Genomic DNA, 25070 nt, shown 5'->3' on the forward strand with positions numbered 1-25070 from the left:
CGTGCACTCATTCTCTGGCTGTTGCGGCGATCGCATCCACCACAGCAACGATTGCAGGTTGATGGGCAGTACAGCTATAGGAGGCGAAAGTATATTAAGGAACGCATAGGCCGTGGCAGTTTCTCTTCTGGTAACCGCTCGCTCCGACACGAGTCTTAAGTCCAGACGGCGCGCGCAACAGCGAATGCTTTCGAGCTGTTTTGCAGCGAGGGAAAAGCGCGCATTTGTGGGAACAGCCAAGTGATTACGCTTATGGCCCCCGTCGAGTCATCAGCGCTGATGCATGTTCGGCTTATACTGGCACGGCCCGTCTTCATAGAGCGGCTCCCTCGAGGCCTTTGAGGAACGAATGATTTGGTTCGAGGCTCGTTTGGGAAGCGCGAGTTCCCGAACCAGTGATGCGTCAGGGGAAAAAAAAAAGTTTCGGATATGTTCATGAAAACCTATCGGCCTCTTGAGGTTGTGCATCTCCTAAATCTCTACAACGAACTGCAGTCGTCAAAATGTAATGTGTATGTCGAAGGAAATGAGTGTTATATGAGCTGAAAAAAAAAAGTTTCATACGAAGTAGTTATTTTACATTTAAGCTTTAATCAGGTTAAAATGGGTACGTTTATACGGTGAATCCAGAAGAGGCGTAAAGAAAAATAGTGCGGTAAGGGGAATATTAAACAGTGCAGCAGTAGGCAGTGTTGAACTGAATGCTTGTCATTCCCAAAGATCTTTATTGCTAAGTGTTTTTCTTTTTAGCTCTTGGTTGGTTACCTTCACAAATCATATGTACAGATTCAAGATTGGCGAAAACTTTGCTCTTGCGAAATATTCTAGAGTAAAATAGTTTAGCAAACACGGGATCAGTTGTGCTCCAAGAAAGATTTCTTAACTCCTTACTAAGATTTAAACAAAATATGCTAAGAAAATAGCGGTCACAACTACTTTCGATTGTTCCTTGGTGCCTCTACCTTAGCTGGTAGAGGTTTATAAAAGAAATCTAGGACAGCGAATGCATCGACTGTCGCTCATAACACAGAGCCAAGCCTAAGACCTTTTCTTTTTCGGGAGGAATCACGCGATCGCTCCAAAGGGTTTCAACCGGTACGTCGCTTCCTTTGTCGCGTGCTGTGCAAGGACCCAGAAAACACAAAGGGGGTTCAGCCCACGGCTAGTGCGGTTTTTTTTCTTCGTCACGTGCAATTGGTCAAACGGTTCGGCAGCAGGCGTGATTGCCATTGGCTCTCAGAAAAGCGGGCATTCTCGTCCGTACCTGCGCCGGGATTGGTCGACTGCTCGGCCCGTAGGCTATTTGTCACGTCATTCGAGACTTTTGAGTCAGCGTTTACCTGTTGCTCTGGGAAACGAGCTCTTTTCTCTATTTGCGTTGCCCCCCGTCATAATGAAAGCGAGCCGGCGTACAGAGACTGCCCGCCGCTGCCCGATCGGTTTATGGATCTCGGATGGCGCCGACTTCCGTCCTCGTGCGTTAGCAGTCGCGTGGTATCCGCCGGCGAGCGCGCGCGATCCGTCGCCATGGGGACAAGCCGGTACAACACAGCTGTCCCGTCTGGGAAACAAGAGGCTCATCGCTACTGTTGCCGCTGACATCGACCCGCGCGTGTCTGTGTGTGTGCGAGCGTCGCATCGAATCCCGCTGTCTGCTCTCACTATCCAGTTCACCCCCCCCCCCCCCTGCCCCACAGCACCCACATACGCTTTCCCTTTTACTCTATGTGTACTGTCCGCTAACTCCACTAGTAGCCATCGCAGCAGTTTTGATGTTGAAGGCCTCCTCTGCACGCACTGTCCATGAGGATCGATTGTTTAAACTCGCGCGTGGCGCTTATCATTTCCTCCGACAAGAAAACGAATGACATGGCCTCTGCCGTCGACAACGAACGATTGGCGAGACAAGTTCGTCGATGGGCCCACCTATGAAAAAGGTTTCGTCGTTTGTTCGAGTCCATCATCCATTTTTCATTGCGTGTACTCCCGATATAGCGCGTTACGGGCTGGACGATGGTTGCTGCAGCGTGCTGGTAAAAAACACAAGCTTCGCGCATGCGTGTATATTTGAGCGCTGTTTACGGCTTGGCGAGTGCTGTCGGTGCTTCATATTGACTTTGTAGTTTTGCTATACAGGTGGAGCTCGCTCGCCGTGTTTACTTATAGTCCGCACGACAAAGTCACGCTGGCGGGTGGGCTGCCTTATTATATGCGACGATGGCAACAAAAAAGCAAGCGGGGCATGGAAGTAAAGTTACGTTTCAGAACGTAGAATAATCGAAAACCTCCCTCCCGAGCCAGAAAGAGGAAATAGGGAAGAAAAAACGCAACTTGGCATTATGCTGCGATCGACTTCATGGTACAGCGCTAAAAAGTTTGTGGCATGCGTATTTATTCATTCGACACATTCGCTGAGTTTGATCGGCTAGATGTCGAAACATCCACCTTTATGATGGATCGGACAACGGGCCTCTTGGCGAGCGTGGCATTGGTTCCTGTGCTTATGATTTAACACCAGAAAAAGCGTGCACCCATATTTTTGCAGCAAACGTGACTGTATACCTGAAGACACAAATATGTTCCACACCGAAAAAAACTTACAGCAGATTCAGCGTGTCTTGCAATCTACACACAGATAAGCTTCACTTCACAGAAAATTGGGAGTCGTGTCGCTTGTTCCGCTCTCTGTTGAACTGTCAGGTTACGTATGGGTTGCTTGTTAGCGGATGCTGTTGTATACTTTCGAACGGAATCGGGGCAGCCACCCTTTCCTTGGAGGCGCACATGGTGGCACGCCCGTGGCAGTCGACGCTCAGGCCGGTATAGCACAGCGAGCGCATCGGCTACGCCACCTCCTGTCGCCGGTCGCCCACGACGACGACAGCGTAGCTCTGGCCGACTGGATTAGCCCTACGCCATCTCCTGTCGCCGACAAGAGCTCTGGCCGATTGTGCCCCGTCCTCGGACTTCTGCAACCGTGTCCTCCTTTCCTGTCTTCTCCTTACTTCCGTCGCTCCCTGTTCCGCCACCTCGCTCTCTCCTTCCTCTCTCTCTATCTCTTTATCTTTTAATCCTATCTTTTTATTCTCTTCTCTACCCCCATCCCTCGTGAGCTACTGTTGACGTGTCCTCCCCCTGAGAGACAGTTACGGGGCTCACTTTTCTCTTGTTTTCATTTAAAATCACTTTCCCCTACGCTAGCCCGGCTCCGGGGCCCTTTCTCTCGCTTCAGCAAGGCTTTGCCTGCATGTAGAACATGTTCCCGCACATGTATTCATCTGGCGCAAAGCAGAGAAAGGTAATTAGATTTGACCGGCATATATATATAGCTTCATTGTGCGGTAAAGAGCGCATATGGGACAGCGCTATAGCCTGTCAGAGAAATCGTGATGTCGAAGTTGCGAAAGACGATTTTTTTGTGCAACACATAAGACAGCGTCGAAGTGGGGAGGACAACAAGAAGTGAAAGAAAAGAACTTTCAGGAGAGGGCAGCTTATCGTGAAATGAATGCCCACAGCACCGAGCGTTCAGGCAGGGTCATACGTATATCGCTGGGTGGTATGGCTATACGACGCACATTATCTAGCAGCGTAACCAGAAAATTTTTTCGGGGTGGGGCTGCTGGTGTGGTTGAACCGCTATTCGCTAGAGTGCCGGCACACGGAGAGTTCGGTGTGTGTGTGCTCTCCCTTTCATCCGTTGTTTTCATCATGCCTAACACTTCAAAAATGCTGTACCATCATGCGCAGTCTGCAATTCTTACATTGAACAGCCACGCGTGGTCGCGCGCGCCCTATCTTGACAGGGATATAGCAAACGATTGATTGATTTGTGGGGTTTAACGTCCCAAAACCACCATATGATTATGAGAGACGCCGTAGTGGAGGGCTCCGGAAATTTCGACCACCTGGGGTTCTTTAACGTGCACCCAAATCTGAGCACACGGGCCTACAACATTTCCGCCTCCATCGGAAATGCAGCCGCCGCAGCCGGGATTCGATCCCGCGACTTGCGGGTCAGCAGCCGAGTACCTTAGCCACTAGACCACCGCGGCGGGGCGATTAGCAAACGGCTCATACCTTTGTACGTGCTGCGTTCTCTCAGCCCAGTTTGTGGTCAAGCGAGTGACAGAACAAAGGCCACTTCGCTCACGCAGCGGTCACATTTCCTTTTGCCAGTGTTTTGTTGAGTCACGCTAGGTTTGATGCTAAGTTAGCTGCTAGCCCTATGTCCTGCGAGTTCTCGAGTTTGTTGATACATCGCATTAATTGGTTCACCCTTGCGGCAAAACTGTGGCTTCTTAACACGGTATTGTTCTATGGCGGGGGGTCGACGAAGACTTAAGTGGCGTATTTCCTTCACGTATTTGACTTTGTTAAAATTGACGCCAACGAATGAGCAAGAAAAACCAGAAGTGCCGGTGCCGGTAATCTTAACTACGATTTCTCGGTCGTTGACGATAAGCACCCGTTGCTTTGCCGAATCTGCTACCGATGCACACGCACAATCCTTTACAAACACACCTTATGTCATTCACGCATTCTCTCTGACACGCTGCTCTCTATGTTTGGGGTATGATGGAGTCGGGTGGTGCTGCCGTCTGTGAGGTGTGTAGTGAAGTAATGCGTCATGACACTTACCAGCACCGAGAGGGAACAATTAGCTGACGACGCAGTTAAAGCGAGGCCTTCGAGATTGGTGACGTTGGAGGCCATGGTTAAAACACCTCGATATTAGAGACGAATACTGGTCGCGCTATAGCATCTGGGAGTCGCCCTAGACGCACGCTACGTTCTTTGCCTTTCGGTTCGTGTTAGCGCGTGACGGCATGTTGTCGGTGTTTCCTCATGCACCAACGCTGCTTCTCCATCGCCCACAGCTTAGAGTGCGATTTCATCGGCTAATAAAGCTCCGGCAGTAAGCGCCGCATAAAGGCAACGATTTCAACAGGTGAATGTCGTGCCACAGCTTCGTGGTGCGAGGCACGGGCCAGTGGGAGTTGAAACGCCTGCGCACGCTCGTGGCTCAAGCTACGAACCTTTGCCTCCGGCTTTGCTGAAGCGCGGTGCGGTAGTCTACGCATGAATATAGGCTTAGGCCACCATATTACTTGGGCGCGCACACCATGCCGTGTCTCTTTTTAATTGACGACGCCTTCAAGGAGTGCATGTCGAGTACCATTGCTTTTACGTACTTGAGACACAAAAAGTTTCTGACGCACTGCGACAATTGGGCGATCGGCTACTCTCTGTGCAGATGCTGCTGGAGCACCATCCTCGTTCTTCTTCGGCTCAAAAGGCAGTCAAAAGCTTCTTGCGCTTTTTGAGGACTACAGGCCTATATGAACGCCTTTAACTTTTACGTAGTGCCACCGCTGCATACGCGTCAGCCCGTTGACTGACAATTTTTTGTATGTTTCTTTTCTCTTTCCTATCTCTCTCTCATCTTTATATCCCCCCTGCCCATTCCCCCAGCGTTGGGTTGCAAACCGGGCATGTGAGCGATTCATCGTCGTGCAGAACGACGTCATAGACGCACGAGGTCACTTGATAATCTGAGAGTGGCCAGACGCACACAAAAGAAAATACAGAGTCACATGGACAAGTTGGACAAGCAACGATGGGTATCTTTTTGCGAGTCTTTGGATTCCAGAAAGCGTCTGTCACTAATCTGGAGAACTGTCCGGGGTCTTCGTACAACCATTACTCAGCGCTACCCATTAAAATCTCTGGCACTTCACTTACGCTGCGAAGAGATTGATGTCGCGGATTATTTCTGTCGAAGGATTGCCTGCGGCTCACATTCAACTGGGACAAAGACGCCCGACTTTTCTATATCCTCACGTGATCCCCGAATGGAGATTTCATTTTCAATGGACGAACTAAAGGCTGCGCTTGCTTTGTGTAGACGTTCTTCAGCGCCAGGACCTGACGGCATCACTTACCGCGCTCTGTGTCACCTAGGAGATCAAGCTCGGCAGGCACTCTTGCAGCTGTACAACGACTCCTGGCAAACTGGCATTGTTCCACAGGAATGGAAGTCAAGTCGCCTGATTCCACTTCTCAAAGCCGGCAAGTCACCCTTGGACATTTCCTCTTATCGCCCGATTGCCCTCGCGAGCTGTGTGGGAAAAGTTATGGAAAGGATGATTTTAACGCGTCTGGAATGGTACTTAGAGTTCTACGAAATATATCCAGATGCCATGTCCGGTTTCCGACGAGGCCGCTCGTCAATTGACAATGTAGTTGACTTGGTGACATATGTAGAACACCAGAAGGCCTGCAAACGGTTATCTGCTGCTCTGTTTCTTGACGTTAAAGGGGCATACGACAATGTCACCCACGAAGCCATTCTCAGCGCACTAGAAGGAGTGGGACTCGGTGGCAGGATATATACGTGGGTTCAGAGCTACCTACAGAATAGATCATTTCACGTGCAGACAGAGAATGGCCCGACACCCGAGTATTACTGCAGCCGAGGAGTCCCGCAAGGCGGAGTGCTAAGCCCGACGCTGTTCAACCTAACACTCATTGAACTAGTTGCCAAGCAACCAAGCAGTGTACGACTTTCCATTTATGCTGATGACATCTGTGTGTGGACATCAGGTGTGACTCGACTTCAACTTCGCGCTCGACTTCAGAAGGCAGCATCAGTGACATCGTACCACTTACGCAAACAAGGGCTTGAAATCGCAAGTGAGAAGTGTGCAGTCGTGGCTTTCACCAGAAAACCAATGTCCGCTTACGGCATATCAATTAACGGGCAGTTGGTGTCATGCAGCCGGAGTCACAGGTTCTTGGGAGTCGTAATCGACCGAAACCTGTCTTGGACACCCCACGTAAACTACGTGAAAAAGCGGCTGACTGCCATTTGCCACTTATTCAGGTTTCTTGCTGGGAAAAGTTGGGGAATGTCTGTCGAGTCTATGTTACAGCTGTACAAGGTATTATTTACTGGATTCCTGCGGTATAGCCTACCTGTTATATCTAACACGTGCAAAACGAACCTGCGCACAATCCAAAATATTCAAGCCCAAGCGCTTAGGATATGCCTTGGTTTACCCCGCTGCGCATCGACAGCTGAAACAATTGCCATTGCACAGGACTACTCGATCATGACGCACATCACCATTGAAACGATGCGTACGTACCTCAGGCAACATGCTAGGAATCTTTCCCACCACTTGGCAACCCTCGCTACTGAGAGGCCCCGCACAAAATTTAGTGCAATTGTCTGTGCTCATCGTGCGTCGTTTACGTCAGGTTTTACGCCTGCTGAGAAACTGGTGTATCCTCCGTGGTGCCTGACACTTCCACAAGTACGTGTTTCAATTCCAGGAATACAGAAAAAATCAAATTTGCCTTCATCAGCCCTAAAACAATTGAGCTTGAGCCATCTGCACGAAATGTACAACAACCACGTGCACATATACACCGATGGTTCAACCACAGCGTCTGGTTCTGGTGGTACTGTGGTGATTCCAGCTAGAGGAATCACTCTGCGAATCAAACTGTCACATGTCACTACGTCCACAGCGGCAGAACTTGCGGCTTTGCGTGGCGCCCTAGAGTACATCAAATCCCAAAGACCGAGTAAATGGGCTGTGTTTCCCGACTCAAAACCAGCCCTACAGAGCATGCAGTCAGTCCTTCGACGAGGTTGCCGTGAACAATTAACTTACGAAGTTGTCAAGCTTGTTCACCACGTCACAGAAACAGGCCACGAGGTCAAGTTTCAGTGGCTTCCTGGCCATTGTGGGATCAGTGGCAATGATTCCGCAGACAACGCGGCTCGCACATCGCACCAAGAAGAACACACCCTCCCGATTCCTTTGTCAAGGACTGACGCTGCAAAGCAACTTCGTCACCTGGCACGTAGTCTGAGTCTGCAGGAGTGGAACACCCCAAGCATAAGACATACGAGACTATACCAAATAAACCCTCGACTGGAACTTCGACCTCCATCCGGACTTCGTCGACGTGAAGCTTCACTTCTTTGTCGCCTTTGATTGGGGGTTGCCTTCACAAAAGCATATAGAACCATCATCGGATTGACCGACAATGCGGAATGCGACGTCTGCTGCACCAAAGAAGACATCGACCATCTGATATGTCATTGCCCTCGATTTGCCTCTGAAAGACAGAAGCTTTCGGACGCATTGCGACAATTGGACGATCGGCCACTCTCTGTGCAGATGCTACTGGAACACCGTCATCGCCTTTCGTCGGCTCAAAAAGCAGTCAAAGCTGTCTTGTGCTTTTTGAGGACTACAGGCCTATGTGACCACCTTTAACTTTTGTGTAGTGCCACCGCTGCATACGCGCCAGCCGATTGACTGATAATCCTCCTTTTTCTCTCTCTCTCTCTCTTTCTCTTCTCTTTCCTCTTCCTCTCTCTCATCTTTATGCCCCCTTCCTATTCCCCCAGCGTAGGGTAGCAAACCGGGCATGTGCCTGGTTAACCTCCCTGCCTTCCCTCATGTTGTTTATCCCCCCGGGCATGTGCCTGCATGGTTAACCTCCCTGCCTTATCTCTTGTTGCTCTTCTCCTCCTCCTCCTCCTGCTGCTGATGGCATCTTTGGGCGAGATTCACGATATGCTGTGTCCAGGTGTATGATGACAACATCAGCTACCACGATGGTCAAGTAATGATCTTGGGTGTTAGTCGTTGCAATCGAGATGTGCCAGAGTCATCAACGTGGATGCATCCACGTCAAATGATGCTCTAGCAGCCAAACACCAATATACATGGTAGAAGCTCTCATATATCACTTCACAATAAGCTCTACTTCTTTGAAGACGTGTTTCACTTTCACGTTACACTGATCGGTATGACGGGCGGATCAACCATGTTTAGTTAAACTTATTATTTCAACACTAATCACTTGGTGCGTTTTCGCATATAAAAGTCTACACTTGTTACAAATATTCTTCAAAAACTCTCGTGTAATAAGAATATTTTAGCATGTAATATAGAACGCTACAATATCTAAGTGCGTAAAGTTAAGCGCATTCCTTTTTGTCTAGAGATAGTAAAAGAAATACTACCTTTAGTGTTCTGCACCCCGAAATGAAACTAATTTGATACGTGTATTGAACTTCGAAGTAACGTAAAATTACTTGGAGCATTGCCACTAAAAGAAACTAAAAAGTGTAAAGAATTCAAATGGTATGATGCACAATCTTGAGTTGCTACGTGAGCATCTATTTCATGTTGATCGAACGGCATGTCTTGACAGGTTTACTTGTAACGCAATGTCGCAAACAATTTTTTGTTTGTGTAACTTTGCGGCAGGACGCAGACAAATTAAGTAGACGATATATTTTTTTTTTGGCGTCTGCCGTTACACAGCAACGGTACAAAACATAAATAAAAAAGCAAGTAATAGCCTATGGAACATAGCATACCTTATGAGAAAGAAGCGGTGTATGCACTTGTCAATGAGTTCTGAAAGTTTTGATCAAAATGATTGATTAGCCTATGGCAAGACTGAGTAACAGGAAATAGAACTCGTGTGCAAAACAAAATTAGAATTAAAAAAGAAGGAAATTGAAGCAGTTTAATATCTAGAGTGCTCTCTTTCTCTATACATGTACGAACATGACTGGTGGAAAAGGTTTTTGTCCTGGGAACTGCAACAGAATGAGATATTTAAGACGGATTACATATAGCCTATACTGAAAGAAGATGTAGCATTGCTAGGTTTTTCAGTTACCGCTATCTTTTTCTTTTTACATACCAATACCATCCAGGCCAGTAAGCTAGAGGAGCTTGAATGCTGCTTATCATGTCTTTATTTTTAGGAATGCCTTTAAAACAATAGCTACCTGAAAATAATAGTTTCGAAGCCAAGTTGTTCAGCGTGTAGCGCAGCATCCGTTATATTCGCAACAACACTCCGTCTGCTGGCAACATAGGTCGAAAAAATAAAGATGGCTATGCTTAACAGGGCCGATGGGGCACTTTCGCTTGACGCTGTGCTGAAGTTTCTTCATTGTGGTGTCGAATCGGGCTGCTTCGTCGAATGAAAGGATACTGGCAGCGGACCACCTCAATATCATTGACATTAAGAATTTCACTGGAGAAACAGCGGAAATAGTTGCGTGGTGCTAGCAAATATCGAGCCTCTTTGGCAAACCGCATTAAATTAACTTCAAGTTGAAGAACTTGTCTAGTGAGACCGAAATTGAAGAAGGCAACTACTCATGTATAGCGCGCTTCTCTGAAAAGTGCTAGCACTCCAGCGCTGCGTTGCTACACTGCTATACATGCAAGGCTTTCACAGTTTTTGAGGTAACTACGCAGTGACTTATTTTGCAGATTGCATGTATCTCATTGAGCTCTGTTGCCCCGCCAAAAGCTGAATACGCATGCCGTTCACTTGATTACAGAACGGAGCTGTGCCTGTGCCAGTGTATCGTGTGATAAGGCAAACCTAAGTTTTGATTGTAACAAGAATGATCTTTTTTTTTCGTTCGTTGATCGGTGCTAACAAGTTTCTGATTAATAAGGTCATGTGCTTCTGAACACTCGCTTGTTCGTGTTGGCAGTAGTTGATATTCAAAGCAGATATATGCACGCACGCCACGGACGCTACGAATGCACGGGTAGGATATATATACGCAGGAACATACATACATACACGCACGCTACGCACGCACGATCTTCGCATGCACGGTTTGTGTGCGTGTATATAAACACATGCGAAATCAGAAATATTCGAGAGGAAGGATTACAGTGGCTTAATTTGAGAATGGGTAGCACTAAATCTTGCGCAGAAAACAAGCATATGCAAAGAAATTATGGACCATCTCCCCGAAGAGAACCCTGATGGGATGCGAAACTGCAGTGGTGCGCACGGCGTTGACCCGTTTGAAACGAGCGTTGACGTGGGTGCTTGAAGAATGGTTTGAAGCGAAGCTTGGCGTAGCGTTTACTCGAATACACTTTTTGAAACGCAAAGGCACGGGATGCGGGTTGGGTTTCGTGCAAGTTTCATCACAGATAAGTGAGCCAAACGAGCGCTTCTACTTGACGTGCGGTCGAGTGTTGTGGGTGTTGGAGAGAGTGAAGCGAGTGAAAAGTGTGTTGGGAGTGGGTGGAGGAGCCGGCTGCTGCTGCGGGTGTGGGAGAGCGACGTTAACGCGCAGTGGCGACTACCTACTTGGCACCGCTCCAACACCTGTGGCGAGCTGCTGTGCGTACCCGCGAGACAGTTACACATCTAAAATACAGTTCGCATCTAAAATACAGTCACACACGCAACGCAACAAAATTTTTAAAGCGATTGCTTATATAAACGAAACCATACTCTACGCTTAGGGAAATCGTGTGTATTAATAAAAATACAAACGTAATAAATAATGGTGCGATCACCCAGGTGAACTAAGTCATCGTGAGCGAATTGATTAGAAAAAACTACCGTAGTGTCAATCACCTTCTTTCCAATGCGTAAGTTAGTTTGCGCCGTTCGCTGTCGCGAGTCGTCTGCAACCATCGGGAAGTGTTAGAACGAACGATACGTTGCCATATTTCAACCGCTATGCCACGCACTGCGGTACGTATTTGGATATTGCTTTCGTCTTTTGGGCTCACGCGTGCAGAACTGAAAAAAAAAAAAAACGTAGCTCGCATCTTCCTACGGGGGGGGGGGGGACTCGAGTAAATGCGTCGCAGAATGGGGGGGGGGGGTATCGCGTTAATGTTGCGTGTTTGGGTATGGTTTGGGAATGCTTAATTGTTATTTCGTCTTTATTGTTCTTATAAGATGCGAAGCAGCTCTTTGACTACCCTGTGTAGCGCTCTCCCTCCGTCTGCTCCGCTCTCCTCGCCGCAGATGTTGAGCGGTGCCAAGTACTTCACGCCCTCCTACAGTCCGCCGCGACGTCTCTCTTTCTTGCCTGCCACGCGCTCGCCGCGTGTCAGCTCCCTCTCGCTTCACCCTCTCCACCGCTCGCAACACTCGAGCCAAGGAGGTTATACTAAAACTTTGCTCGAGCCCACTTCTCAAGTGGATGGATGAATGAATGTATCCGGCTGTGCCCTTTAGATCGGGCGCTGGCTCACGCCGCCTAGCCATAAAGTCAAGTACTGTCACTATATGTTTAAGGATTAAATTTCATTCGTGCCTTCATTGTAGACACCAATCAGTTAGCCTCCTCCTGGTTATGTCTACCCGTTTAAAGTTTATTTTGCCTTCAGTGTCTCTAAGCCCCAATGCTTTGAAAAATTCCGCGCCATTATCCTGGGTGGAGCTCTTTACAGAACGTTATCAAATGTTCAGCGGTTTCCGCCTCCTTTCCGCACGCAGTACATACCGTGTCTGTGCGTTCGTATTTGGCTCGGTGCGCCTTGGTCCGCAGTACTTCCGTTCTGGCCTCTAACAGCACAGAACTACCCCGAGAATTATCGTTGATGTTTTCTTTTGCAATTTCCTGTGTTAAAGTTTGGTAGCCAAGGAAGCCGAGCGCAAGCTCGTCAACGTGTCCCGCCTCCCGTGTCTTTGCGTTTCAAACAAACGTTTACTAGAGTAAACGCTACCCCGAGTTTCGCTTCAGACCGTTCTTCGAGCACACGCGTCGACGCCCGTTTCATCCGGGTCAACGCCGTGCACACCGCTACAGCTTGGCATCCCATCTGTTCCCTTCGGGGAGAAGGTCCATAGTTATTATTCAATGAAGGAGAAGCGCTGCCTTCAACGTCAAGCGAACGCCAAGTAAAGACGCCCTTGACTGAATTCCGAACGCGCGATCCAGTACTTACATATACGAGGGGGGGGGGGGCAGTGAACGGTTGTGCAGCGTGAACAGTCGTTTTTTTAATAAAGAGAGAGAGAGGTTAATGAAAGACGAAGAGATGAAAATGACGCTATTTTCTGCTTCCCGTCGCGTGTGCACAGGTCAGCGCCTTTAGGGATGGGAAAAGGGGGAAGTAAAGATGATAGGTAGAAGAGATGAGATAAGAAAAAAAAAATGAAAGGCATGGCAAGCGCTGGGCATGGGAAGAGAATGTCTTGTCAGTACAGTCAGCAGAAGTAAGTGAAAGTGTCCGTCTATAAGGCGCCGAGGTCTGTGGACGCACAGATCTCGAGGAAGGCTCGGAGGGCTTGCGTCTTCGAGGCACGGGAAAAAGCATGTCTTCCACCGTTGTCGCAGGCACACCGAGCAGACGATAGGCTCACCAGTACGCGACGCTCTGTGGCCAGGTCAGAGAGAAAGAGAAAAAACTTTTATTGAGTGAAGCTTGTGAGTGAAGTTGGGAGGGACCCTTATTCCAGGAACCCTTTGGCCTGGACAGCCCGCCGGGCTCGAGCGACGAGTTGACGGTGGTCGTCCAGGTTGATTGATTGATATGTGGGGTTTAACGTCCCAAAACCACTATATGATTATGAGAGACGCCATAGTGGAGGGCTCCGGAAATTTAGACCATCTGGGGTTTTTTAACGTGCACCCAAATCTGAGCACACGGGCCTACAACATTTCCGCCTCCATCGGAAATGCAGCCGCCGCAGCCGGGATTCGAACCCGCGCCCTGCGGGTCAGCAGCCGAGTACCTTAGCCACTAGACCACCGCGGCGGGGTGTGGTCGTACAGGTCCGGCTGGTTAACACAGCCTCCCACGCTTCACTGAGGATGTCTTGGTCCGCATCTGGCGCTGCTGCTTGTAGCTTTGGTTACTTAGCGCGGCAGTAGGAGGTGCTCCAGAGTGCCACATTGCAGCGAAGACAGATGTAGCTATGCAACGTTGGCCTCATATGGTGCGTTGAACGTGTTGCTTTGAAGGCGCCTGTAATTAGTGCCTTCGTCTCTTGCGAGTTTCGGCTGTCGCGGAGGGTATGCCCTGCGTTCGAGTCGATAATGTTGCAGTTGTAGCGAGTGAGACGAGAGACGTGAGACGACGCCGAAGGCGGCCAATAGGGCCGTGCTGATCTCGCCACTTTATTTCAGGCCTAAAGCGGAGCCGCGGCGGCTACCAGGGTTCGACACGCCAGGCACATGAGCTAGTTCTCTTCTCGTGCAGCTTGAGCTGGTCTCAGCTGCGCGAGAGGAGCGGTTCGGTGGTCAGGAAGTGATGATGATGATGATGATGATGATGATGATGATGATGATGGCACTACAGGGCTTCCCCCTAGCGCTTTGCGCGATTTGAAGGTATATGGACATGACATGACCAGTTGTAGTGCTATGCGGAGCAGTTGTTAATGGACTGGAAGACGCGTCAGCTGTACTCGGAGGTTTAGTAAGTGCAGAAAACCGCGTGCGCTGGGTGGCTGGCGAGTCGTCTGCCGATGTGTCCGGTAGGGCGCACGCGGCCTGCTCTACCTGTGGCGGGCCAGGCAATTGGTCCTCGAGATTTTTCGTCATCGTCACAGCATCGCACACGGTCGGTCGTAGATGGTTGGTGGCGCAAACTTCTGCTGTGGTAGACTTCGAGAACGATAGTTGTTTCTGCCAGCAAGATGGACGCAATGGCAAAGTCGGTGAAACATTGGGTTGCTTGGACAACGTCGACGGTGATGCGTCCACGAAAGAGGGATGAATAGCGGCCGTGAGGATGTCCGTGGTCGTGGCAGACTCCAGGGCGTGCGGCGGTGTAGTGGTCATGGAGTCTGACATGTCATGGGTTGCGGGCCGCGGAAGTCAAGCAGGACGGCGCAACCTGTGTGATCGGGGGCCGAGTAGCAGGCGTTATGATGTCGTGGGTCGTAGCAGGCTCCAGGATGTGCGGAAATGTAGCCTTCATGGAGTCTGACATGTCCGAGAAGTCGTGGTCATTGGAGGTTGAAGAAGACGTGCGGGTGGCGAGCATCCCTGAAGGACCATCGGCCGAGGACTTCGAAAAAAACGCACCTTGTGGCGGAGAGGTCATCGGCAGCAGGGACGTCTTGAAGCACTTTATCGGGTGGGCAGTCGGGCGTGGGAATGGCGTCGGTACTAGCCGGACGATAGGTTGAAGGAGACCTAGCCGGGCAATCGAAGGCTTGGTCAAGGCAGGGACGATGGCTGGTTGATACCGCTTGCTGTGACTCACGGGAGACCGGGAAGTCACAAGTGAACGGAAGCGGGTGGTAGACGAGGCCGTAGGAGGCCAGCACTGCAGAGCAGAGGTCATCGTAAGGCTGCAGGCTGGAGCTTGAAGTGGCAGAGAGATGACGCAGCTTTACTGGTAGGGCGTTGAGAAGAATGGCGTGCATCAGTGGCATGGTCCGTGACGCCATTCACCGCAAGAACGGCGTTGAGCTGCATAAACCATACCTTGGGGTAGGTCGACTGGAACAGCGGCACTGGCGGGCAGAGTCGCGGGAACATGGCAGCCGGTGGCTCGTCTAAGGGCGCGTTCTCCGGGTAGCAAGCGAGGTGAGAGACGGGAGACGACGTCGAAGGCGACCAACGGGGCCGTGCAGATCACGCCACTTTATTTCAGGCCTGAAGCGGAGCCGCGGCGGCTGCAAGCGTCCGACACGCCAGGCGCGTGAGCTCGTTTTCATCTCGCGCAGCTCAAGCTAGCCTCAGCTGCGCGAAAGGTGTGGCGCGGTGTTCAGAAAATGATGATGATGATGATGATGATGATGATGATGATGATGATTATGATGATGACGACGATGACGATGACAATGAAGAAGAAGAAGAAGAAGAAGAAGATGACGATGACAATGAAGAAGAAGAAGAAGAAGAAGATGATGACGATGACAATGAAGAAGAAGAAGAAGAAGAAGAAGAAGAAGAAGAAGAAGAAGAAGAAGAAGAAGAAGAAGAAGAAGAAGGCACTACACAGTAATGCATGATACGTTAGCGTTACGAGTTCTCTTGCCTCTGCTTCTGTTCTTGAGTGGGAGGTGCCTCGGATCTCGTATACGGGAATGCCTGATTGACTCATTCGCTGGCTGCGGTGTGTGCTGCTTCATTTCTCTCGAGACCTTCCTGACCCGGAACCCACTCGGTGCGTGTGTAGGGGGGAGGATTGTCCATTCGTTTTAGTAGCTTAATCTCCACTGTGGAGACCCTGCCTTTCAGGTAGTTCCGTGCCGCTGTTTGGGAGTCGGTAAAGACGACGATGGGATCCTCACTTGCCTGGGTGGCGAGGGCTATCGCAGCCTCTCCAGCTGTTTCCGCACGTTTGGCGAAGATAGTCGCCTATGCCAGTACCGTGCCCTTGTAATCTGTGACGTTAATCACGAAGGCGTTATGTCCCGGATACTTGGCTGCGTCCACGTATCGCGCTTGCGGGTCACTGCGATGGTTATTCTGGATCATGTTAACCCCGGCGCGCCGCCTTGCTCGGTGATGCTGAGGATGCATATTTCGAGGCATCGCGAGGTCTTTTTTTTTTGTTAGCAGACTATGCCTGTGTCAGCTTTGCGAGGCGAGCGTGGGGACGGGGAGTGACAATTGACCATTTGCGGAAAAGTGAGCGCCCCCTGTCGTGTAAACAGGAAAGCTTCGCTTTTGGTTGGAAAACAAAACGCTTGTTTTGTTGCTTTAGGACCAAAAACGCATGCCCGTTACTGAAACAAGAAGGTAAAGGAGAAAAACATTCTGTTGACGTTTGTATACACGGTGTAAAACAAGAATTTCTCGCGTTTCAGCCTGAGAAATAACCAAGTGAGGTGATACCTGCACTCCGCTACCTCGACGCTTCGCCAGGCTCATTACGCCTGCTCTTTTAAGAAGAACATTATGTTATACACTTGAAGTTGAACCTTGAAATGTCTGTCGATTAACTATAGGTTCAGTGAGGACGGCTTGTGCACCGTCTGTGAGGTACGGTGTTTGCGTGAAAACGGCAGTGTTCGCCGTTACTACACTGTAAACAGAAATAAGCCGAGATGGGAGTAAATGACCTTGTCCTCTAGCGCACGCCCAGATGGGAGTTTTAAAAAACCGTCCGGAGGGAGTAAAAAATTTACTCCCCATCAGAAGGGGGTTTTTGCATGGTGCCAGGGGAGTTTTTATTCACATCCATTGGGGAACTTTTTCAGGTCAGTATGGGAGTAAAGTTTTTGCATCGACAAAGAAAAAAAAATTACGTCAGCAGCCGTACCATGCGCAAGCGTAACTTTAATTACATACCATTTAATGCGCACAACAATGATTACAGTACACAAACATTATCACAACGTTCACGTTATATCACAACACTCGCACTCACCACAGCTTGCCACACGCAGTACACACCTACCATATAGTCACCGGGTATATATATGCACCACATTTTTACCTCCCATGTCGCCTTGGTGAAAGCCTTTTTTTGCTGTTAATTAGGCAATAAATACGCACGGCGTAAGTATGAACTTGCGGTGGTCTGATGTACGCACTTCAACACACATGCCTTTTATCCTAAGCCTGCCTAATATTTATTATTTTTTTACTATAGCGAAAAGTTTCATCAGTTGACGCTCTGTCGTACGGGCTGAATTTGCATTAGCAGTACTGTTTGTGAACCCGTAAAATGCACGGAATCATACACAAAGTGCGCGCGGCCTTGAATGAACACAATAACGAGGCACATTTAGCAGCTCCAGCGATGAACCGAGGTAGACCGCCGCTACCGCGTTCGACGACTAGGCCTCACTCACGAGTACGGCACGGTGATTCGATGAATGAGAGCTGGCGATCACAAAATGCTTGCTGATGTGCAGTTTACGTCTCGTTTTTCCTATGAACAGAAATAGGTGTCCGCTATCCACGCAGTTTAAGCTACGGAGCGATAGACTTAAACGAATGAGACGGTTCGCAGTCGCTGTTCCCGTTGCTCGCATGGATTGCATGTATAGCTCGCAGAGCTCGCCACGGCGGCCGGTGCGCAGTGCGAGCTCGATACGATGCCGGCTTGATACCGACGCCACAGCGAGGCCTTCCTACCGCTTAGATGTTGCAGCCGGTGAAATACCGGTGACACTCCGAGAAGCTACTATCGGCGGAGACGGGGCGAGCGCGTCGCCGGCGCAACTCTCAGACTGGTTGCCGGCCAGCCTGCCGTAGTCGACCGAGGCCTACTTCGAACCGCTTCGAAGTTTTACGGTGCAATCGCTGACGATCGTACTCCGCCTCGTTCGGCGCTCGCCTTGTAGTTAGTCATTGACAGCTGCGGTCGCAAGGCGCAGAAGACTGTTACACATCCCAGCAGCCTTCATTTTTTGTGAAACACATTCTTTGCACCGCCGGTGGTCGGTGCTAGCTCGTAGAGCTTGCCGCGGTGGCCGGCGCGCAGTGCGAGTTCGATACGATGCCGGCTTGATACCGACGCCATAGCGAGGCCTTCCTACCGCTTAGATGTTGCAGCCGGTGAAATACCGGTGACACTCCGAGAAGCTACTATCGGCGGAGACGGGGCGAGCGCGTCGCCGGCGCAACTCTCAGACTGGTTGCCGGCCAGCCTGCCGTAGTCGAGCGAAGCCTACTTCGAACCGCTTCGAAGTTTTACGGTGCAATCGCTGACGATCGTACTCCGCCTCGTTCGGCGCTCGCCTTGTAGTTAGTCATTGACAGCTGCGGTCGCAAGGCGCAGAAGACTGTTACACATCCCAGCAGCCTTCATTTTTTGTGAAACACATTCTTTGCACCGCCGGTGGTCGGTGCTAGCTCGTAGAGCTTGCCGCGGTGGCTGGCGCGCAGTGCGAGTTCGATACGATGCCGGCTTGATACCGACAGCATAGCAAGGCCTTCTTACCACTTAGATGTTACAGCCGCGATGAAATACCGGTGACACTCCGAGAAGCCACTATCGGCGGAGACGGGGCGAGCGCGTCGCCGGCGCAACTCTCAGACCGGTTGCCGGCCAGCCTGCCGTAGTCGAGCGAAGCCTACTTCAGACCACTTTGACGTTTCTGATGGTGAAACTCCAGGAGCAGCCGCTGACGATCGTAACAGCTTACTAATGCTACCATTAATTTATTCTTCGAAGTTTTTTGTTTCTCGGCCCTTTGAAGCGCGGCATTCCCGACGTTTCGTTGAGGAATCAGACCGATGTGCAGCGTGGTTTAACGGTGCGAAGTATATTGAAATGTTCCCAGTAAATACCAACCAGTCGTTGCTATTCTTCGGTGCACTTATAATATCGTTGCCTGTTGACAGATGCTTACACGGTTAGCCACACAAAGCACATGTGTTTCACACCGACGTGCAAACATATGCCCGTACACATACACACACACACGCACACACACACACACACACACACACACACACACGTCACGCCCAATGAGGGTTGTTAAAGCTCCTATAGGGAGTTTGTAACCACGTGACCTGAAACTCCCTGGGGAGTTTAACAAGGTCATGTCGTTCATAAACTCTGTGATTAAGGAGGGGGCGTTTTACGATGACATGTGCTGAGTTCACTCCCTACCAGGGAGTAAATAATTGAGGCAGGGGAGTTCTGTGGGCTTATGTGCTGGAGAAACTCCCATTTCGGCTAACTTTTGCTTACAGTGTACGGGTCATATTGATGGAACGCCAGGCTGATGTTTTCCAACCAAAACCAAAACGCCTGTACAGGAACGCTACCTGTGCGGTTACTGCTCATGCGCAGTGGTTTTCCCGCAAATGGTCAATTCTGTGGGTGTCTTCCTGGTCCGGCACGAGACGCGAGCGTGCGTGTGTCTGGACGAGACGCAGCATGCGCAGTGGGGGTGTGGACGGCGCCACTGCCGACGCCAAAGTGCGACATCATGTGACTAAGAAATGCTCCACATATAAAATAAAGAAACTATGCGGCTCTTCTCAGCGTGCGCAACGTGGTAGCCTATCTCCTTTCAAGGTTGACCCGGTTAGCGCCGTTTGCAGGCGCGGCCGCTAGGTGGCGAGCGCTCAGTTGGAGTCGTGAATTGCGGCGTATACTTCTGTCCTTGTATGTTGTTAGACACTTGCGTCAACGCCATCATTGTTGAATATTTCCCGACGTGTGCAGGCTTTAGCGCTTTTCAATAGATCAATCTGGTTCCCAGGCTGACGCATGAAGAGGATTAGCGTCTCGCCTTTGACGAAGCACTTTGACGAAGACCCCCTTGATCTTTTATTCTCCGACGCGTTCTGCAGTTTGCCTGTCGGCCTAGTCTGGGAGCTTAGGGCGGAAAGCCCAGACATGCAAATTGCCTCGCCTTCAGCAGCCAAAGCCGGGGCAACTCGGGAAAAGAGTTGGCGCTGAGGCAATGCTCGCACATAGCGTCTTGCCCCATTTTCGCACATATGAGGGTGCGGGGTGTAGGGTCGAGATGGAGGGCTGGAATGATTACAGGATACAAGAACAGCTTGCAACAGTTTTGGTGCATTGTTCTTTCTTTCGTTACTTCTGGCTTAGGAGCGACACATGGCGGCTGTTCGCTGACAGAATATGTTGAGAAAGACTCAAGACGTGTGATTACTTCGGAGGTTTCTTTTCGAAAAGTCAGTGAATATGCCGCAACTCTGAGGCGATGAAGATAAGATTGCGTAAGCTGATTAATACAATAACGTTCTCCATGAAATTTATTAATATAAGCTTCTATAGCCCCCTTATCAGACAAAAACGAAATGTCTATTTCGATTAAGAGCGGCATACTGAAGAACGTGTCTTTTGCACCAAAAAATTGGTTCGCATTGCTGTTGTGCCAAGATGTTGAAGCGACCCTTCGACTCTGCTGAAACGCACGCGTACGAGTGCAACGAAATGATGGTGCGCGTCTATCATCGTACACAAACAACTGTAGCCTCTTGAGACGAATGCACGAGAGATTAGGGAGTGTGAAAGTTACGAAACACTGCGGACTGGAAAGGACAGCCCGTCTGTCCTATCGTCATTCTCTCTTCCCAATCAGAAACACTTTACCCAGTCAGAAACACTACATGCGATGAACATTTTCATATATCTAGTCATCTATACTACCGCTGCAGATGCCGAAACATTGAAACTGTCTACGGCAGTCGACGCAAGCGTGGGCTCGTTTTTTAGTGAACGCCAGGAAAAAAGAAATTGTGTCGTCATTGAAAAATGCGCTCAGAAAAACCCGAGGTGTAAAAAAAAAAGTGTAAGAGAAGAACGTCGCTGCTATAAAGTGCTTTGTCATGCCGAGGTTGCCTTTGTGATATATCTCTTCGTTTTTGTTTCGTTTGGTAAACTGAAAGGACGTACGTACTGATGTCATTGTAGATACTTTCTTAAAAATAATAAATAATAGCTATGAAGAAAGTTCCGAGCATACCCAACAGCTTTACTATATATGCGGTACGTTGGGCAAGTCTTCATTTCGTGTGAGGAAACCCGCGCTTCGAAAATGCAGCGAGAACTGTGAGTGGAAAGAAAGGTGACTTAACGGTAGAACGGAACCTTTTAAGAAGACATGAGGACTTCGCTTCGGCGGGCATTTCCTTTGATGTGATTCGGGCTGCCGAAAAGCACAAGAGCGCGAAGTGAAGCTAAAGCAGAGATTCCCCCGTTAAAATTTGCGCAACAGATGCGTATTTGTCCAGAGAGAGGGTACCGTATATTTATGACTCGTTCCGACGCACACCCTAACAAAAAATCATTCCGAAACACTGCCGCGAACGTGATTTGTGTCTGCGTCGACAGTGTGGATGGAGTTTCGGCTTTGCGCTTTACAACGTTATAAGTGGCTCGCATGAAACGGCTTTCACTCCGTAGGAAGGCAATGACTTTATCTTGCAAAAGTGTAAAAAAAAAGTTCCCGAGTTTTTCATTTTCGAAAGTTGAACGAGTATTGTGCTCAGTGTCCTATAAAAAAGGCTTATCTATATTGACTATACCAAATTCTGGAATGTTGTGCATTTGGGCTTATCGCTGGATTCGAGAAACTCATTGTGCGTAAAAATAAATGTTACTTTGGCGCAATGATGCTATGTTCACATAGCACCAGCATGAAAGGAAAAATTCACAGGTGTAAAACTCGCATGCACTGCTATTAGGACTGTGGAAAAAATTACGCCCGCCACTGTAAGCCTGCTTGCACCCTTAAGAGTGCTTCGCGTGTCTATAACAGACACCTTACGATAAGGGTGCTCTGAAAAACCAAAACACCCATGTCCCACGTGTTCTGAAGCACCAAACACCTATTACATGGGTGTTTTGGTTTCTCAAAACTCCCCTATCGTAAACATGCAGAGCACCCTTAAGGGTGTAAACTGTTTTACAGCGGCGGATAAAGTTCAAGATGAAAAAGACAGTAATGATGCTGTAGAATAAGCAAAACAATGATGCATATGGGCTTGCCTTCACTTGTCATTATTTTGAAGTGTGAGCCTTTTTGTTGCGCTCATTCTCTACTCCAGGATATCGTTATGCTGTCCTCAGTATTAACTGAAAGTGTTTGCTGCCGCCGCTGGCAATCCGTCTGAATTTATGTTGTATGGTAGAGGTGCCTTACGAATTGTAAAGATGACTTGCATTTTTTAGCGGCAATAATGAATTTACTAAAAGTGTCTTAACAAGAACTGGAAAGTATTTAAATAAATGTGTAAAACTGTCGCCATGCCATGATTTACGTACCGAAGGGTGACATGAGCTCCTAGTGTAGAAAACACACTCCATTTAAGGTAATATTAGAAGGACACCACACTAGGGTACAGGTCAGAGATATTGAACACGGTAGCAAAAAAAAAAACACACACACATGACTGATATAAACGCACAATACATCTGCAAAATTATGGGGTGATGTAGGGTGAACAAAGTCAGGTCATCAATTTTAAGGCATTGAAAACTTGACTGATTGATTGATTGGTTGATTTGTTAAAAACTGTAGCCGCAGTTGGTTAATGTTGGTGAACATTCGTATATAATTATTTATACTGCATACAGCCAGCCTTGTCTGAAGCTGAGGCCAATCCACGTCTTAACGCTTGGCTCGAAGCCGAAAATCGGTTTCATGCGAAGCACTTGCCGACTGCTTCGTAGGAAAGCGATTGCCACAACGGATGGGAGCTGCCGCAATTTTCTTTGTTGAGAGCACTTGAAAAATTTCACTGCATTTGACTGATGTGCCACAAGAATTGAGGTTAAAAAAGCGGCAGGTATGTAGTGCAGGTATACGTACCTGCTGCAGGTAAGTAGTGAACATTGCTGCACGTATGTAGTGAGCATCAAGTTGTACGTACTTCTCTGAAGCAAACAAAGGTGCATGTACATATTACTGGTAATGTAAATGAACTAACTTGATGACCTGAGAATGGGTGGGTTTCGTATAGCACGCCCTTAATGGCGACGGACGATTGAATGCGCGTTCACTACAGTTTCTGTTTCTGTGTGTTGCGAAAACTTGTCTTTTTCTCATTTATGAATAGCGCCTTGGAGGAAAAAAAAAGTTCCTTTTTAACCCACTCCGCATACGGGGTTACCGTCGCGCTCTTACCCAGGTGACTTCGTGGAGCCGAGCTTGGAGTAAATAAAAATACGGTTACCTCACTTTCTGATATGCCACATCCATTAGCGGGACTTTAGATTACGCAGCTTTTTCTTCGTATCTGGGCATCTTTGTCGGAGCCACGGATCATTTAGCACGACGGAGCATGTTACCCGACCAGCTGCTTTGGCTGTAGCTATAGGATGGCAGAAAATGAAAGCACGCTGGCACTTCGCGTTTCTCTTCGCCGCTTCAATGTTACCACACATACACACACAGAGCGTTTGGGCTAATTGAAACTATCATGGAAACGGGGCTTGCTTGATGTGGTGGATAACATTAAAAAAACACAGGAAGATACTCTCAAGTGACAACCACATAATCAGATCTGTCCCCATCTATCCTTAGTGCCTTGTTTCGTCTGGTGCGCTATAAGCATTGAATTGAATTACCAACAATATCTTCCAAGAATATATAATAGCGTAAACTTTTTTTTTGCTGCCTGAAAGTACGCCAGTACGCGACAGCGACACCTTTTTAATTGTTAATGTTATATTTTTTCAAGTTGGAATCAAACCACGATAAAAAGTATAGATGTGTGATACAACCTATTATTCGGCAAATTAACCTTTCCGTAATAGTGAGCTTTGGGAGTGCGGAACAAGGGATCGATATTTGTCTTTCTGGAGGATTTTTTTCTCGCTATAATGAGAGCTTGTCGAGAACTTGCGGCTGAAGTATTTATTGTTCAATCTTTTGTTCCGTGCAGGTGCGAACTCTCTTCGTGAGTGGCCTTCCCATGGATGCAAAGCCCAGGGAACTCTATCTACTATTCCGTGCCTATAAGGTACGTCCTCTGAACCTTCACTCAAAGGACCGTTAAATACTGTGTTTTTGGCCAGTCATCCATCATCCCCATGTTGCGCCAGAACAACTGCTAATACTTGATACTCGGAATGAATCGAAACTTCACGTATGTAGTACATTGTACAAGGATAGCCTCTTCCAGTAGACTCGTACCTTCACGCTTTGCTTACACGTGTGCCCATGTCACCCCCCCCCCCCCTGATGTATTGCGTTTACCCTGATCAGTTGAGTGCAGCAACGCCCATAAGGCAAAAGCGCCGCTTCTTACTCGAACACAAAGAATCTGCAACGAGCGTTCTCGGATAGTTTCGCGCGATGTCACTTGACGTAGCTGCGTGACTTGAGCATCAGTACATCGCGCGGCCTAAGACTTTACGATATAGGCAGGGGAAGCAGTATTTCAATATCTTCCTGTGTCATATTGTATCAGCTTTCTTGATATGAACCTTCAGTTGATAGTCCGCGCCTGTTTGTGATATGTTTTCCTCTTATGTATTCTAGTCCGGTTTTTTTTTGCGCTGTTGGACTGCGAACCATAACGAATTGGGCCTAGCTTACCACGCTTCTGCAGTTTCTTCTTGTGCCATGTGTCCTCGAACAGAAGCCTGGGATATGAGTTTCTTTTCATATTCTCATATAAAGTGGCTGAGTTTTTCACATCTTAGATGCGACGATTGGACGCTATGCAATAAGCGAGCGTGAAGAATGAACTTTTTATTAGCTACAACCTTATAAAAGTAAAACCAATAATACAGTTACAGAAAGTTGGAAAATGCCTAATTTCTGACTTGCGATTTAGAAAAGAGGGCAATATTTTCTGGAAACTGCATATATACGATGCGTGCATCTGAGCCTAATACTGCTTTAACGTT

At 48.7% G+C, this 25070-nt stretch overlaps 1 protein-coding gene across 7 annotated transcripts in view; it reads left to right on the plus strand.

The window, feature by feature from the left end:
* The window catches only part of cpo (RNA-binding protein), a 167247-nt gene that overhangs the window by 107222 nt on the left and 34955 nt on the right, over nucleotides 1-25070 (plus strand). For all 7 annotated transcript variants that reach the window (XR_012894878.1, XM_075892610.1, XM_075892613.1 and 4 more), the window contains exon 2: nucleotides 24101-24178. Coding sequence is in view for 6 of the 7 variants with exons in the window: in XM_075892610.1 (XP_075748725.1) it covers nucleotides 24101-24178 (78 nt within the window). In the remaining variant the exon portion in view is untranslated. The remainder of the gene's footprint in view (nucleotides 1-24100; nucleotides 24179-25070) is intronic.

Source organism: Rhipicephalus microplus, chromosome 4 (assembly GCF_043290135.1).
Source record: "Rhipicephalus microplus isolate Deutch F79 chromosome 4, USDA_Rmic, whole genome shotgun sequence".
NCBI classification, from domain to species: domain Eukaryota; kingdom Metazoa; phylum Arthropoda; class Arachnida; order Ixodida; family Ixodidae; genus Rhipicephalus; species Rhipicephalus microplus.